Source organism: Mizuhopecten yessoensis, unplaced genomic scaffold (genome assembly GCF_002113885.1).
Source record: "Mizuhopecten yessoensis strain PY_sf001 unplaced genomic scaffold, ASM211388v2 scaffold10331, whole genome shotgun sequence".
NCBI classification, from domain to species: Eukaryota; Metazoa; Mollusca; class Bivalvia; order Pectinida; family Pectinidae; genus Mizuhopecten; species Mizuhopecten yessoensis.
In genome coordinates this window covers 762,068-780,443 of record NW_018408493.1, presented here as the reverse complement: position 1 = coordinate 780,443, position 18,376 = coordinate 762,068, and the positions used below count along the sequence as shown (strand labels likewise).

General features: G+C 36.4%; 2 protein-coding genes across 2 annotated transcripts in view; one reads left to right on the top strand and one right to left on the bottom strand.

Moving 5' to 3' along the window:
* The window catches only part of LOC110460216, a 14,126-nt gene extending 12,356 nt beyond the window's left edge, over window positions 1-1,770 (bottom strand). Inside the window, exons 1-3 of the mRNA XM_021513019.1 lie at window positions 1,653-1,770; window positions 1,368-1,464; window positions 806-941 (exon numbers count right to left, since the gene is read on the bottom strand). Coding sequence (XP_021368694.1) covers window positions 806-941; window positions 1,368-1,464; window positions 1,653-1,735 — 316 coding nt within the window. The 5' untranslated portion in view covers window positions 1,736-1,770. The remainder of the gene's footprint in view (window positions 1-805; window positions 942-1,367; window positions 1,465-1,652) is intronic.
* A 620-nt stretch (window positions 1,771-2,390) lies between these two features.
* Window positions 2,391-16,643, top strand: LOC110460194 (dolichol kinase-like). The gene is made up of 13 exons (XM_021512978.1): window positions 2,391-2,505; window positions 2,892-3,129; window positions 4,121-4,220; window positions 4,535-4,605; window positions 5,247-5,387; window positions 6,773-6,936; window positions 7,395-7,445; window positions 10,148-10,345; window positions 10,778-10,993; window positions 11,937-12,099; window positions 13,247-13,345; window positions 14,299-14,376; window positions 16,394-16,643. Exons 2-13 carry the CDS (start codon window positions 3,021-3,023, stop codon window positions 16,525-16,527), a joined length of 1,524 nt encoding a protein of 507 aa, XP_021368653.1. The 5' UTR covers window positions 2,391-2,505; window positions 2,892-3,020; the 3' UTR covers window positions 16,528-16,643.
* Window positions 16,644-18,376: the final 1,733 nt, after the last annotated feature.

Here is an 18,376-nt window from a genome sequence, read left to right as displayed (position 1 = left end):
ACATTAAGAACAACATTAGGTATAAGAGACAACACTGATTTGTCATGTTTACGTATAATTGAGAATCTGAGACGTGTTGTGCTGATACAGTGATGAAATACATGTCTCGTTCGTATGATTAAATTTGATTATATAACTTTTTCTGAGGTCAGCACAGATATTTGATCCTCGGCAATAGAACATTCTCGTTTTGGGAGAATGCCAATTTGTTCTTTTGAAAGGAATTAATGCATTTTCACTACTTTGCTCTTTGATATGATTGTGGTGGCGTTTGTGGTTGGTTAGAGATTGTTTTGTGTTATAGAAGTTGTAATGAATATGGAAATAAAGCAATGTTTAGAAATGAAAGGTATTGAATCTGGGATGAAGAAAACTCAACAGTAGATTTTTGATGATATCTGTGATTACCTTGGTTGATAGTTCCCGAGTTAAACAGTCAAAACATTGGTGTTTGACTAGTTCATTGGATCTAAAGGCACTTCAGGGTCATCGGAGACTGAGATAGTTGTGTGAAGAATTAAAGATATGGGAACATTTCCCACTATTATGGTTATGCTTCTTTTTGTTNGAACTGAACTTGTATTGAGAAGCCACCTTATAATGAGACCACTTATTGGACTTCCACTTTGACTGTATCATTTTAACGGCGTATCGTATATGTATTTCTGAAACAGGATGGCAGTCTATCACGAAGTACATGTATTTGACTGTAAATTGTTGTATCAACGAAACAAACTGATCCCAAAAAATAATACTAAACCACATTATATTGAAACACAAACATCTGTAGATAAATATTACTTACGATTTCGCCATTCGTGGACCGTTGTAACCAAAGCCGACCATTTCCCTTTGGCGCTTTTTGCAATCGACGGTGCATGCCTCAACAGCAAGCTTAGAAGCAAACAGAGGAGTGTGCAGAAAACCTCATTTCCAATTCGCTAAAAAAGAATAAATGAAAATTATTTCCTGTGCATTCGTTCTTAACTAAAACAGCTGATGACCCAATCTCAAGACTTTATTCAAGTTACGGGTATTTAATACGATTTAATACGAAAATATTGGATGCAGGCTGTGAGCCTCTATATCCATATCAATTAATTCTGTACAATAATGATTTGTTTACTTCTGGTGCACATTGCATTTTTACGTTAAACCAATGATCAATTCGATTAACTAGCAGAGAATGTTATTTTTTCTCGTTTCCAATGATTGTCCAGTAATATTTCAAAATGTTTAACATCAGTTGCATCTATGACATGTTGTGGTAAACCATTTCACTTGTCTACGACACGGGAACTAAAAAAAAAATTCATTACAATATAGATGGCCGAAAAAGTCGGAAGTGGAAAATATGCTTCACTTACCCATGCCAGATCGGCAGGCGTTGGACATACGTTCTCAATGGCTGTTGTAGAGAAATAATGGAACATTTTCTGGGCATATCCTTGCTCGGATCCCACGCTAAAGAAATTAAATTGAAAATTAAAGATTAAAAGGCATTTCTGGAAATTAAATAGAAGTTACAACACTTTTAATGACATCTTTTTATGTTAACTTGACATTGACTTAAATAATTCCCCGTTGTTAATGCGATCTGTTGAGAACACGTTTAAATTTATAGATCTGTACCACGTTAAGTCCAAACTTACCTCATGAGGTCCCGATATGCAGCAGGCCCTTGTTGCACTGCGCTCAGCAATACCAAGTATATCAAAAGTAATCTGATATTCATTGTGGTAATCCAAGAATTTGAATATAAAGTATATATCAGGGAAGAGACTGATCATCTCCGCCAATGTCGCTTGCTAAGCAGCTTAGCAACAAAGATGTCACAAGTGAGCTTCACTATTTTACTCATCATGACGTCATCCAATTGTCTTTCCTAAGTGAAAACGATAACACACTGGCGTCGCTCTGTAGGAATTACTTTATTGAAAACATACCAAAGATTCCACACATGTGATCTCCACCATTAAACAATCCGAGACACTCTCCTAAAGTCTGTCCAAACTACCTACTATAGCACATGTCCGCAAGTAAGGAATCACCCCCTCCCCATAGCAATCAAGGATATGTTTGTTGAAAAATATTCCAACAACAGCTCGAAGTGTTTTAAAGAGTTGTAAAACTGAACAATTTAAAAAATATATATCAAACAACTCGTGACCACTGACTGGAATCATCTTACTGTCACTCTGTGGAGAGCTCCAAAGGATCTCTCACCCTCCACCGCTTCTAGAGTGTATATTTCACTCCTCCCCCGACGCAATACATATCATTAAGAATTCCACGTTAACGTACAGATATACAAAATATCTTCCTGTCTCAGTGCATTCCGGGTTTTACCCTCACCCACAGTATCGTCCATTCGGAACCCGTACCGAAATGTTCCGAGTAGACGCCGGTACGAAAGTTGAATAAAAACCTAAATATTGACGCATTTACTATATATGAAGACCAGATAACTATCACGATAACAGGGTCTAAAGAAATAAGAAACAGGTGATGTATGGTTACCTTGGTGATGCATTCACTATGAAGATCTCACTAAAGGAAAGGCATGTCTTCCGATATTTTCTCAGTTTCTGTTTCCCATAATGATAACCCCTGAGCCTCGCGTGACCCTGTTTCAGTGTTTGTTCATACAACCAAGTCAGCCGGCAAACTTGTACAATGAATGTGTCACTATTGCTATATATTCTGATATCTTCAAGTAAATATGCAACTTCAATAATAACAGCGCGTCTGCCCTCGAAAGTAGCCGTATTCAAGTTATTGTGTGACAGTAGTCATTTTCTGTAGTCTTGCTCAAGTCCTTTACAGTAATGTATATTTATTTGCAAGTTAATGATGTATAGGCATTGAGGTATTCCTTATATTTTTTTCAGGACTTGTTGATAGAAGGACAGTTATATGCTGATGTCTTAACTGTTTACTAAACGTACAGCTACTAATGTGAAAATTAATTACACGTGAAAAGAGGTAGGACCTATATATTAAAATCCAGAGAAGTGGACATGGAGGCCCGTGTTATCCTGGAGACAGGAGTGGTCACTGCTGGATGTATATCACTTGGGACATACCTACAAGATACAGCAGGGGAGGCATTCCAGCTCAATAGCCTTGGTAAACACAAAATGTATTATCATGTAATGATTCATGTTCAGTAGATGAACTGTTAGACTGGGTCAATCCTCGGCAACCTGGTACGGTGTACATGTAGCTCAATTAGTAGAGTTTCCATATAGAGTTCGGAGGGTCCATGGTTCGAACCCCAGTCTGGCTGTAACATTTTCCCTTTTTCCTGTTACTGTCATACTATTTTTACCTTGCTAAAACATACTTGTCTGATCTGAGGAAAAACGATAAAGGAAATAAAATCAAAAAGTGCAGTGAAACTATATTTGATATTCGGGTGGTGTATTGGATAGTGTACTCGATTTCCACCAAGGCCATCAGCTTTGATACCCATATCAGTCATGAAAAGGTACATGTAAATGGTGATCACCTGCCCAAGTACCAGAGTTTTCTTTGGGTTACCTCCAGTTTCCTAACACCATTGAACATCATGAATTACTATCTACATGAACAAGAGAGATCAATATTTCAGTTAATAGAACTTTTTTCATAATTTCACTGTAAAGATATATATATTTAACTTTAAAAAAGTGTCTAAACTGACCACCACTTGGACCAATAAACCCTGGTCTGGCCGTGCTTTTTTCCATCCCCTATTACAGTTGTGCCTGTGACCAACCCTATTGTTTCAAGCATTTGGTGTATGCTTGACAAGGGGATACCCGAACCTGGGTTGTTAATAGTTGTGTCTTTGGGGGCGATATGACTTAGAAAAAGGAGGGAGGAATGTAGCGGAACTGGACTGGGTCGATCATCGGCTACCAGGTAGCTCAATTGGTATAGAGTTTTGAGGGTTCCGGGTTCGAACCCCAGTCTGGCCGTGCATTTTTTCATCTCCTGTTACAATACTGAGAAATGGATACAGTGACAAACCACTTCCTCTTCCTCCTCCTCCACCTCCTCCTCCTCCTCCTCCTCCTCCTCCTCCTCTTCCTCCACAGAGTTGTACACTGAACATATCACCATTGATTTTACACAGGATTCCTGGGCTGTTCTTACATTCTCCTGCTGTTACACCAGCTTGTGCCCCAGTTTAATCCAGGTCTAAGGAGGATAGATGCATCCAGAATATTATACAGGTTTGTTGTTGTCAAAGCTAATTTGATCCAGGAAATATAAATCTTATAGTGTTATATCAGAGTTGAAGGGTCATGCCAAAATGTTTAGAAAAATAGGGCATTGAAAATACAAAGATTCAAGGGTTTGTTTTTCTTGCAGGAGGGAGAGGGGACTTTTTTCTTTTAATACTTTGGACCTCCAATAGCTTTAAAATTATCTTTCTAATGATAAAAAAAAAATATATATGATGTAGACAGATATCAGAATTATAGAATAAATCAAGGAGCAATATGTATAAGTTTTTTTACTGTATCAGTGTTTCCTTATGTTCCAGAACCAGAGCAGATCCAGGAATCTGGTGTTGTGCCTTGTTACCACTGGCATATGTTGGGTATGGTATCCATGGTAACTGTCTTTTGTTATTTTCTCTATTTTTCATTTTGATTGTATTATGTTGTTGTTTTTTTTATATTTCCTTCCTTCAGTGGGAGGTCTACCAGTAGATATGAACTTTATATTTCCTTCCTTCAGTGGGAGATCTGCCAGTAGATATGAACTTTATATTTCTTCTTCAGTGGGAGGTCTACCAGTAGATATGAACTTTATATTTCTTTCCTCCAGTTGGAGGTCTGCCAGTAGATATGAAGTTTATATTTCCTTCCTTCAGTGGGAGGTCTACTACATGTAGTAGATATGAACTTTATATTTCTTTCCTTCAGTGGGAGGTCTATCAGTAGATATGAACTTTATATTTCCTTCCTTCAGTGGGAGGTCTAGCTGCCAGTAGATATGAACTTTATATTTCTTTCCTTCTGTGGGAGGTCTACCAGTAGATATGAAGTTTATATTTCTTTCCTTCAGTGGGGAATCTACCAGTAGATATGAAGTTCATATTTCTTTTCTTCAGTGGGAGGTCTACCAGTAGATATGAAGTTTATATTTCTTTTTCTTCAGTGGGGAATCTGCCAGTTGATATGAAGTTTATATTTCTTTCCTTCAGTGGGAGGTCTATCAGTAGATATGAAGTTTATATTTCTTTCCTTCAGTGGGGAATCTGCCAGAACTGGAGACAAGTTTCTTGTTGTTCACAATACCTTTGACCCTGGTACACTACAATGCCTCGAACCTCACCCAGATAGCTGGAGCTCTTCAACTACTCTGGCTTCGCTCTCATCTAATACAGCATGGTTTGTATATTAAATTTCAAATTCTGAGTAATTTAATAAGACACCTGAGAATCTATCACCCCTGTGTACAGGAGACTAATAGAATCTCTCATCCCCTTGAGGGGGCAGATAGGAGAATTTCAATCCAAGGGGGAAGATTCTTCAGTTACCAAACACGAGGCTGTGCTGAGTGTTTGATAACTTAAGAATCTTTCCCAGAGGGTTGAAATTCCCAATCTCACCTCAAGAGGGTGAATGATTCTTTTTCTCTTACCCTGTTCACCCATTGCGTCTCATAAACATACTGTAATGTTAACGTTAGGGTCTAAATGCAGGGTTGAAGTGCATTGATGCATTGTTGAAGTGACATCATACAATTGTTATGAAGAGGGGAATCACTCCGTCTAAACCCTAGGTTGAGACAAGAATATCTCGCACCCGTAAAAGTGTGGATACACCTGTCCAGGGTAAGAGAAAAAGAAATCGCAACCAACCGGTAGGATTTTTTGAAGTTCAGCTCAAAGCTTTGCACAGTGCTAAACTTCAGAAATGTTATCCCGAATAGACGGTTTGTTGTGTATAACTTTAGAGTCTTTACCTTAAAGGTAACTTTAGCTCAGTGGACCGTAAAGCACTGTGAACCGTTGCTCACACAAGCTGTTCTTCTTTTAGATCATCATTGAAACAAATGGAAAATTTATTTCCGTAGGATCTTATACCCTGTTTAACAGGATATTTCCATGGGGATGATATTTCCACGATTTCCTGGGTACATAATTGCAAAACTATGATCTGCAGAATAACATGACAAGAATACAAAAAATGCATCCTTGAAATTCCAGGGGGTACGTACATTCACTTATGCTCTCTGCACCCCTGAAATTCCGTCTTTTCGTATTGCAGAGTTATCTTCTCTTGTGAGCAGGTATTGATTGTTACATCATTTGTTTGTGAGAGTAACGTCATAAATTTTTGAGAAAAAGACATAATTTTCTCACACAAACCAATGACATAACAATCAATATCTGCTCACAAGAGAAGATAACTCTGCAATACGCAAAGACGGAATATGTCATAGCTAATTTGCCGAGTGTCCCGTCTCTGTGCTAAAACGACGCAAAAATGTAGTTCGTTCACTTGTCTATGTCGTGAAGTTATAATCTGTGTAAATTTCATTTTCTAATTTTGGGTCAAAGTCACGAAAAATTTAAGCCTGAGCAAATAACCCATTACACGGTTCATTTAGTTTCAAATTACTTTTCATTATGTTATCTATTGAATGTTTAAACTGTATATGATCATGAGAAATACTTCAGACTACATTGTGAATTTGAACATTTGTTTGCAAATTCATGTTTTTTCCTAGTCAGTTTATAATAAACATAGATTTCATATCTTGCATACAGATGTGTTCAGCCTGAGTCTGTTTGGAGCGATCTGTGTGCTGTTCTTCATGCTCCTTACGAAGGTTCCAGAACTGTTGCCGAGGTCGTTTACAGAAGGGGAGATAACTCTGGTGCTACAGCTTGTTCTAACTGTTATACTTTCTCTTACACTTGGTGTGTTAAAGGTTAGTAATGAAAATAATCTGGTGACTTGATTTTTACGCCCATAACACAGGCTACTTATATAACTGAGCTCGAAGATGGCCCCCAGAGGAAACAAATAGCATTGACTCATAAAAACAAAGTATTGGTACAGTATATTATGCATAAAAAAAGTAAAATGTATATATTAACTTGAGACAACACATTAGAGCAATAATTCCTTTATTGAGTTTTTTATATTAAATGGAGAAAAAAATCATCATACTAGTATTAGTGAAATTGGTCCAATTTGACATGTTTTGTTTGTAACACAAGAAAAATGAGAACATCTGGTCTGAAATTGATTAATTAACCCTTTCACCCCTATGTAACTTTAGCAGACTCTACCATGCATTGATATGGATGAGTCCATTATGATCTACAGTGGTGAAAGGGTTAAGAACAGCTACATGATATACTTAATTTTTACTTTATATTACAGGGAGAAGTTGATATACAGGATGATCTGCTTTCTGGTCAGAAACTAGCCGTGGCAAGTATAATTATTTTTTCATTTTATATGTGGAAAATTACTTGATGTTTTAATAACACATCCTGAACGTGCTGTCAAATTCAAGACATTTTCTCTATACAACGAGTAAACAAATAATTTTGATATGCATGATCTGAGGTATATTTACCTGTTAAATGTACAGTTGTACTGGTATAATCAAAATGTCCAGATTTCTGTATACAAACATTTTGTCCAGATTGTACATGTATTAATGTTCAATCTGTCCATTTTTTCTGAGGATAATCAGTCCGTCCATGTTATTTGACTTAATCAATCTATCCAGGTTATATGAGTATATCAATCTATCCAGGTTATATGAGTATAATCAATCTATCCAGGTTATATGAGTATAATCAGTCTATCCAGGTTATATGAGTATAATCAATATATCCAGGTTATATGAGTATAATCAATATATCCAGGTTATATGAGTATAATCAATATATCCAGGTTATATAAGTATAATCAATCTATCCAGGGTATATGTGTATAATCAATCTATCCAGGGTATATGAGTATAATTAATCTATCCCGGTTATATGAGGATAATCAATCTATCCAGGTTATATGAGTATAATTAATCTATCCAGGGTATATGAGTATAATTAATCTATCCCGGTTATATGAGGATAATCAATCTATCCAGGTTATATAAGTATAATTAATCTATCCAGGGTATATGTGTGAGTATAATCAATATATCCAGGGTATATGAGTATAATCAGTCTACCCAGGTTATATAAGTATAATCAGTCTATCCAGGTTATATAAGTATAATCAATCTATCCAGGTTATATAAGTATAATTAATCTATCCAGGGTATATGTGTGAGTATAATCAATATATCCAGGGTATATGAGTATAATCAGTCTACCCAGGTTATATAAGTATAATCAGTCTATCCAGGTTATGTGAGTATAATCAGTCTATCCAGGTTATGTGATTATAATCAATCTATCCAGGTTATATGAGTATAATTAATCTATCCAGGGTATATGAGTATAATTAATCTATCCCGGTTATATGAGGATAATCAATCTATCCAGGTTATATGAGTATAATCAGTCTTTACAGGTTATATGAGTATAATCAGTCTATACAGGTTATATGAGGATAATCAATCTATCCAGGTTATATGAGTATAATAAGTCTATCCAGGTTATATAAGTATAATCAGTCTATCCAGGTTATATGAGTATAATCAATCTATCCAGGCTATATGAGTATAATCAATCTATCCAGGTTGTATGAGTATAATCAATCTATCCAGGTTATATGAGTATAATTAATCTATCCAGGGTATATGAGTATAATTAATCTATCCCGGTTATATGAGGATAATCAATCTATCCAGGTTATATAAGTATAATTAATCTATCCAGGGTATATGTGTGAGTATAATCAATATATCCAGGGTATATGAGTATAATCAGTCTACCCAGGTTATATAAGTATAATCAGTCTATCCAGGTTATGTGAGTATAATCAGTCTATCCAGGTTATGTGAGTATAATCAGTCTATCCAGGTTATGTGATTATAATCAATCTATCCAGGTTATATGAGTATAATTAATCTATCCAGGGTATATGAGTATAATTAATCTATCCCGGTTATATGAGGATAATCAATCTATCCAGGTTATATGAGGATAATCAATCTATCCAGGTTATATGAGTATAATCAGTCTATCCAGGTTATGTGAGTATAATCAGTCTATCCAGGTTATGTGAGTATAATCAGTCTATCCAGGTTATGTGATTATAATCAATCTATCCAGGTTATATGAGTATAATTAATCTATCCAGGGTATATGAGTATAATTAATCTATCCAGGTTATATGAGGATAATCAATCTATCCAGGTTATATAAGTATAATCAATATATCCAGGTTATATAAGTATAATCAATCTATCCAGGTTATATGAGTATAATTAATCTATCCAGGGTATATGAGTATAATTAATCTATCCAGGTTATATGAGGATAATCAATCTATCCAGGTTATATAAGTATAATTAATCTATCCAGGGTATATGTGTATAATCAATCTATCCAGGGTATATGAGTATAATTAATCTATCCTCATATAACCTGGATAGATTGATTATCCTCATATAACCTGGATAGATTGATTATGCTTATATACCCTGGATAGATTGATTATACTGATATAACCTGGATAGATTGATTATCCTCATATAACCTGGTTAGATTAATTATACTCATATAACCTGGATATATTGATTATACTCATATAACCTGTATAGACTGATTATACTTATATAGCCTGGATAGATTGATTATCCTCATATAACCTGGATAGATTAATTATACTTATATAACCTGGATAGATTGATTACCTCTGGTCAAATGCCTGGCAATCCAAAACTTGACCGTGTCAAGCAACACACCTTCAAAGGCAACCTGGATAGATTGATTATCCTCATATAACCTGGTTAGATTAATTATACTCATATAACCTGGGTATATGAGTATAATTAATCTATCCAGGGTATATGTATATAATCAATCTATCCAGGGGATATGTATATAATCAATCTATCCAGGGGATATAAGTATAATCAATCTATACAGGTTATATAAGTATAATTAATCTATCCAGGGTATAGGAGTATAATTAATCTATCCAGGTTATATGAGTATAATCAATCTATACAGGTCGCCTTTGAAGGTGTGTTGCTTGGCACGGTCAAGTTTTGGATTGCCAGGCATTTGACCAGAGGTAGAGGCACACCCCTTTTTTACCTGACTTTTTTTACCACTACCTTGACCGTCGTCCTGCCTCTCCTGTACCAGTCATTTGGGTCAAGCTTCCTGATTGACATCTTTGAATTCATCTTACAAACTCCAACAAGGGTAGGTATTAAGAAGTTTGTTTTTATTTTCAATTCTAACACAACTTAAGTCTCTATAAAGCTAGACTTAACCCCTTCTAGTTCTTTGTAAAGAAAGTGTTGGGAGTAAGGCAAATTGTCAAGATATTTTAAATTTTTGTCATGCAGTTTCTCCCTCAGAAAATATTTAGAGCTGGCAATTAAAAACAAATCTTATATGCCTGTAAAATCTATTTTAACAGCGACCCTGACATATAGATTAGATGAACACCGGCAAAACCAAGTGCAAAAATACAGTTTTAAAGAAAAAATGGAAATCTAAACGACACAACTTTTTAAATATGTTTATTTTTCAGAACTGACTGTCAAAGGATTGTGAAATCCTAATTTTGTCAGAATGAAATCTTTGTATCTATAAATGTATAACAATTAGAAGAACTCTTGTATTTTGTAGACAAAACTCCTGGTTTCCTGGACAGTCCTCATTGGGTTGAGTGTAGTTATCGTGTATGTGAGGAATGCTTCGGCTGCTGGTGGTCGAGTATCCTCAGACCAGCGAAAGGTCTTCCATCTAGTCATGTTGGCAGTGTATGTACCTGGGCTTCTGATGGACCCGTCGTTCTTGTGGACTTCGTCGGTCATAGGTCTAGGAGTCATGGTCATTTTAGAGGTCAGTGCCGTAGGTCAATTTGTATAAATACATATATGTAAAATTGTTACATTTAATTATTAAAGAAACAGATTAGATATGGATACAGGGAATATGGTTCGTTTCTATGTCTTTTTAGATTACATATTATAGATCTGTTTTGAACTATTGGCAGCTTATAGTCAAAGATCAAATTAATGACAAAAGGCCATGTTGCTATTTAATTCCTTAATTTAAATGAATTTTGACAAGTGAACCCCTACTTTAAACTGGAAACCTTTGCCCAAACTCCCAACCTTCACTGGTAAGATCAATATGCTCTACATTATAATAATATCATTCTTCATATGTAATATCCAAGTGTACAACACAACTTTAATATGTATGCTAGTTGATCCATCAGCTGTCCAATGTTGGTTGCTTTGCTTACTATAATTTAAATTTAAATCTTGGAATGTTGACTGGCCTTTCTATTTATTTATTTTTGTTACAAATCCCTACAGTGGTAAAGACTCAACAGTATGCCAGTGTATTTGTATCGAGAATTTTTACGTGATGTCATGATTTCACAAAACTTCATGTACTGTCTCAAAACAAAATATGATATTTGCAAGATGTCTTGATTTACAAATTCCTGTGTATACTATTCATAAAAAGTTACAAAAGTAAATGTCAAAATGCAAAATTTAACAACAACACAGCGAATGACTACTGCTAACTAAAACAAAGTGTGTAAGGTTTTGATACAAAAATGTCCCTTATTACAGTAGTTATACAGAACATGCTTTATCCTTAACCCTTTCACCACCGTAGACCATAATGGACTCATCCCCATATAGATGCACGGAAGAGTCCATCAAAGAAGTTACTTATAGTCTTAGGGTTGAAAGGGTTAATTAACATACTAGTATTCAGGTATGCAATGAACATCAATCAATGTCCAAAAATACAAAATCCATTTCAGGTGATGAGGATGAATAGTATATGGCCTCTTGGAGCCATTTTGAAAAAGAATTACAAGGTTTTTGTGGACAGTCAAGATCAAGGGGAGATAATCCTGACTCCACTATATCTACTCCTTGGCTTCTCTTTACCTGTCTGGATAATCCCTATGGACAAATTAGACAGTAAGTATCATCTGTTAGGAAATAGACTTTATCCTGATTAGTGTCACGCCCAGCCTTAGTATAAGCAAAAATACTGTAAATATTCGTGATAGTGCACACTTTGTAAAGGGGAAAATGAAAGTGTTAAGAAAGGAGTGCGCACACAAAAGAACAATCTAAGACCAGTCCTTGGACGCGACCATTAATGGTAAATTGTTCTGGGTTTTTCGGAAATGTTTGACAAAAAACAAACAGACTGCATCTCTTTCATGTTTTTGCTTCCCTGTAAAGCATATGATTGACTGAAGGTTGCTGCCACAACGGTCTCTCATACAGTACCCAGGCCAGCTCAAATGAACGTCTTGTCCTATCTTCTGACAGCATGTATACAGATCTAACTTTATGACTTTTTAAACAAACTCTGCCCTCAGGAGTATATTGTTGCATTTCTCTCAAACATTTATAACTGTATAGATAGAAATAGTTTGTCATGAAGGGAAGCTGTTATGAGGTGGGCCTTAAGGTAAAGGTTACCAGCAAGTTAAAATATTTTAATTGGCCGAAAGGCTGTGGGTACAATAGCCCTGGTAGCAATAAACCAATTTTGTGTTTTTCAACAAGACTCTTTTTCCTGATTGTTTGGATATTTGCTAAATGTTAAATTTGTAACAGAGGTCAGATTGAGCTAAAGAGCAATTCTTCATAGACAAGATGGAAGGAAGCTGCTAGTATTTTCCCAGGATGACAAATTTCCCCACAGGGAAGAACTTGTCCAAAGCTTTTTTAGAAGAAACTGCCATGTTTGTGACAACAAGGCGGAGTACTTTTGGCAATATTCTCTATGTTCTACCTGGACCCCGATATAAGACTTCATTATACATTTCTTGCCCTTTGTTGTAGGGAAACACAATCCTTTGTTTCCCTGAGATAACTCTTGTTTCACGATGGCTACTGATGATTAAATTTCAGATTTCCCTTAGAAAATGTTTCAAATCAGCCTGCTTACTTTACATTTAGGATTCTTACAAAAACAATTATGCAAGTTTTGAAGAAGGCATATTTAAGTCAAGGTATTTGCTAATGATTTTCTATATAAAACAAGAATTTTAGATTAATTGTGTGATGTAAGTTCAATTCAAATGTACATTGTTATTTTCTGTTATTGTAGGTACAGATTTACGGTTGTATGCCGGAGTTCTCTCCCTTGGAGTGGGGGATACGATGGCGTCAGTGGGAGGGGCATTTATGGGAAGACATAGATGGCCAGGTATGTTGGGTAGGTTTTTTTTGTATTTTACGTCCTATTAACAGCTAGCTATGGTCCATTAAGGACAAGCCAGTTTTTGGTGGTGGAGGAAAACTAGTGACCTGAGAAAAAACCACTACCGGTGACTGCTCCCAGTAGGACTTGTACCCGGGCCCACTGGTGGAGGGCTATTGATCGTAGATGGTCAGACGCCTTTACCACTCAGCCACCATGGCCCTTTGTGTGTTATATCAATAATTTTCAAACGTGGTGATAAAAAAGAAAACTTTAATTTGAGACCAATTTGATTCAGTCTGAAAAGCACAGAATAGTGTAGAGTTGTGATTTAGTGAAAATATCTGATAATGAATTTTATGAACATGTAAACAATGTAAGAACTACAGGCCCTATTGGTTTACTGTTTCAATGTGAAATGTCAAAGGAAGATAAGCCGACCCCTAGGAACTTATTTGTCGTACATTGTATTACTTTTTCAGGGGGATATTTTTTTAATGATTGCTCAAATGTATAGGTGAGCGACTGGAATATGTCATAGCAAAACTGAAGGCGCAAAGTGCAGCACCTTGTGGATGAGACAAGAAGACAATTTTGATCTTTTGATGTACATCAAAAGAATCTTGCGGTCGCATAACGGTAACAAATGACAGGCTTTGAAGTCGGGCGTCGCTCCTTTGTAATGTTCAAAGGACAAGTATCAGCCTAGTGATTGGTCAGGTTTTTTACTTGACACCAATCAAATAGCTAGCCACGTGCCTTCAATTTTGGTATGACATATATATATATATTCCAGGGGTGTAGAGAGCGAAAGTGAACATAACCCCTGGATATGGAGGATGAGGCCCACTGTGCCTCTTCTTATGATGACCTCCCTTGATTTCCATTTATCCTGATTACATTACCGTGTTTACTTTTAAAGTTTACTTGAGAATATTTGATTGCTTATTGTCTTGCAGGGAGTAAGAAAACCATACAAGGGACCGCTATATCTATAATGTCACAGCTAGCAGCTCTGTATGGTCTACATAAACTAGGTAAGTGCTGTATAATGTCACAGCTAGCTGCTCTGTATGGTCTTCATAAACTAGGTAAGTGCTGTATAATGACACAGCTAGCAGCTCTGTATGGTATACATAAACTAAGTAAGTGCTGTATAATGTCACAGCTATCAGCTCTGTATGGTCTACATAAACTAGGTAAGAGCTGTATAATGTCACAGCTAGCTGCTCTGTGTGGTCTACATAAATTAGGTAAGTGCTCTATAATGTCACAGCTAGCAGCTCTGTTTGGTCTACATAAATTAGGTAAGTGCTATATAATGTCACAGCTAGCTGCTCTGTATGGTCTACATACATTAGGTAAGTGCTGTATAATGTCAAAGCTAGCAGCTCTGTATGGTCTACATGCTGTATAATGTCACAGCTAGCTGCTATGTATGGTCTACATAAATTAGGTAAGTGCTGTTTAATGTCACAGCTAGCTGCTCTGTAAGGTCTACATAAACTAGGTAAGTGATGTAACATGTCACAGCTAGCAGCTCTGTATGGTCTCCATAAATTAGGTAAGTGCTGTATACTGTCACAGCTAGCTGCTCTGTATGGTCTTCATAAACTAGGTAAGTGCTGTATAATGACACAGCTAGCAGCTCTGTATGGTCTACATGCTGTATAATGTCACAGCTAGCGGCTCTGTATGGTCTACATAAACTAGGTAAGTGATGTAACATGTCACAGCTAGCAGCTCTGTATGGTCTAAATAAACTAGGTAAGTGCTGTATAATGTCAAAGCTAGCAGCTCTGTATGGTCTACATGCTGTATAATGTCACAGCTAGCGGCTCTGTATGGTCTACATAAACTAGGTAAGTGATGTAACATGTCACAGCTAGCAGCTCTGTATGGTCTCCATAAATTAGGTAAGTGCTGTATACTGTCACAGCTAGCTGCTCTGTATGGTCTACATAAACTTGGTAAGTGCTGTATAATGTCACACCTAGCTGCTCTGTATGGTCTACATACATTAGGTAGGTGCTGTATAATGTCGCAGGTAGCTGCTCTGTATGGTCTACATACATTAGGTAAGTGCTGTATAATGTCAAAGCTAGCAGCTCTGTATGGTCTACATATATTAGGTAAGTGCTGTATAATGTCACAGCTAGCAGCTCTGTATGGTCTTCATACATTAGGTAAGTGATGTATAATGTCAGGACTATTTATAAAGAAATGCAACAAGAGTTAACCAGAATGGAATCAGAACTTACAAAGTACCAGTAGTATCCGAACTGGAACTTTGTAAATCCAGATTCCAATCTAGGTAACTATTTTTCTGTTCACTAATTATATCCAGGAACTTACGATGTATTTTATAAATGCTAAACTCTATTTTCTTTTTCAATTGCAAAGTGATTTGAAGGTGTGGGTTCCATTTCCCAGAGTGTCAAGGAAAAGGGGGAGAGTTAAATACTGTCAGACCTCTAAACATGGTCTTACCATTGCCTTAGTAAATTATCAATGTCAAGCTAATTAATTTTTGTATAGATGTACATGTATTATTGATGATCAGATTAGATAAAGAGCAGTTGGAGGTATGGTAGTCTAGTGGTAGGTGACTGAAAGGGTGCGATCTCGAGTCACGTCATGACACTGTGTTGTATCCTTGAACAAGATACTTTACTTTGCTTGTTCCAGTCTACTCAGCTGTAAATGAGTACGTGGTTGGGCAGTGCTAGAATTGTAGAATGCTAGCTGTGAGCGCCGAAATGGCAGCACTGGCTGTGAGCGCCGAAATGGCAGCACTGCTGTATGCTCCCCAGGGAGTTGAGAAAGATGTTGGCTGGTTGCAAAGGCCCTATAGCCACGGTTAATAATTTTTGAACCGCTTAAATTTGAGACGACCTAGGATCTAGGTTGTGATAAAGCAGTATATAAAAACCTCGAATTATATTGATTATTATTAATATATCTTTGGAAAGTTTCCAGAAAAAGAAAATATTGAGTTAAAGAAAGTCATTAGATGATGTAAATGTTTACGACATATTTCTTCTCAATTTCCAGGCGTGGCAGTAATGTTTTGGCAGAGTATCCAGGCAGTGATATTGACGGCTCTCCTGGAGGCCCTAACTAGTCAAATAGACAATCTTGTGCTTCCTCTTTATATGTTCTGCCTTCTCTCCATCCTACCAACGTAACACAGTCATCTTTTCTCTCTATCCACATAGTAAAGACTGGTGTCTTATCGGGGAGATGTGTGTATGTCCGTGATGATACGCAGCATTTTATTATACCCCCGAAACGAAGAACTTCTCCTTAANGTATACTGGAATCACCCTGTCTGTCGTCCACAGTAACTTGTCCGGAGAACTTCTCCTTAGATAAGCAATGGATTTAAACTTTACATGAATGATCGGTATCTTAAGTAGTTGTGCACTGGCATTTTAATGTGTGATTTCGACCCTTTTTGATGGAGCTATGCCTTTTTGTGCGAAAAACTTGTCCGCGCAACTCCACCTTAACCATCAGGTGGATTTCATTGAAAGTTTGCATGCATGATCTGTATCTTATGTTGTTGTGCACTGGCATGTTAATTTGGGATTTCGACCCTTTTTAATGGAGTTATGCCCCTTTGTGCGAAATACTTGTTATTTTTTTTTTTTTGTTTTTAATAAAATAGTGATTAACTCATTACTGGTGGGAGACTATATTGCTTTGCATTAGTTAGCCTTTAGCGTACAGTTCTGGTTTATATAGGAGCGGGGGTATTATTTAGCCTTTGGCTTACAGTTCTAGTTTATACTACAGGGTATCAAATAAACCAAGCATTCCGATATCTACGCCAATAACTGTGGGACCAAACATCTAGAACTATTCTTCAGAGTAAGACATTAATTATTCTTGTTTGTTCATAAGGCCTTCCTTAGTGTTATTAGATCTAGCTGCTACAGTTATTTTCTGCAGCAATCAGGATGGTCGGGTGCCGCAGTGTATAACACACTTGCCTGTCACCAATACTTTTTAAACACCCCTTATCCTCAGGGATATGTTGCATTTCTCTCATACACATATTTCGTCATGTAAGAAAACATTAATGTGGTGGGGCTTAACCCTTTCACCACTGTAAACCATAATAGACTCATCCAACTGAATGCATAGAAGAGTTTACTGAAGTTGCATAGTGGTGAAAGGGTAAAGGGTAAGAGTACCAACAAGTTAAAATGTGTTCTCCACTGCAAAATATTTCTCCATTTCAAAACCAACATTCCATAAAAAAAATCAAATATTGCTATGCATTTCATATAGTTGTAGTTTGAAATTCGATTGTTTGAATATAATGGGGTCAAATTTGGGACCTTTACATTATAAAATATGCACTTTACCAGTGTTGTTATGCATGAAACATAAAAGCACAGCATTAAATGAGTGTCCAATTTTTAGGCTGCAAAATATATGGAAAAAAAACTTGACAGGGGAAGTTACTCTATAACAGTAAAACTCTTCTCTTTTTTTGGCTGCTTCATCTTATATATAGAAGGGAAAATACTCCCAGTGAAAAACCAGTCTTGAGTGCAACTCTTTTTTGCAATTACAACTGATGTACTGGTACCTTTTGCCTTAGAGAAAACTTGGTTTCCATGGCGTTGCACAAGCAGGCCACTACCACAGGGACCTGAGAATTTGTTACAGCTACATTTGGACCTAAACTAAGGTGTTCAGAGTAATTTTGCCCGTACATGTATTAGGGGGTTTGAATCAACTTTTAGTAAAAATGCCACCCCCTATGATGATTTCTACAATTTACGTATAATATCATCATAAGGGGTGGTATTTTTACCAAAACTTTATTTAAACCCCTAAAATGAAAATTACTCTGAACACCTTAGTTAGGGTCCATTTAAGCTGTAACAATTTCTCATGTCCCTGTGGACAGTACAGTGTAATTCCGACTCTGTAATGAAAGTCAAAAAGCATACCGTTTCATTAGCAAATCACTACATTTTATAGTCAATGGTTATTTAGATTTGGACATCATTTGCTGGAAAA

Coding starts and splice junctions, on each gene's coding strand:
- LOC110460194 (XM_021512978.1), top strand. CDS start 3,021: ATGGAGGCCCGTGTTATCCTGGAGACAGGAGTGGTCACTGCTGGATGT. Junction 3,130..4,120: donor ATTCCAGCTCAATAGCCTTG/GTAAACACAAAA, acceptor GATTTTACACAG/GATTCCTGGGCTGTTCTTAC. Junction 7,446..10,147: donor CTGGTCAGAAACTAGCCGTG/GCAAGTATAATT, acceptor CAATCTATACAG/GTCGCCTTTGAAGGTGTGTT.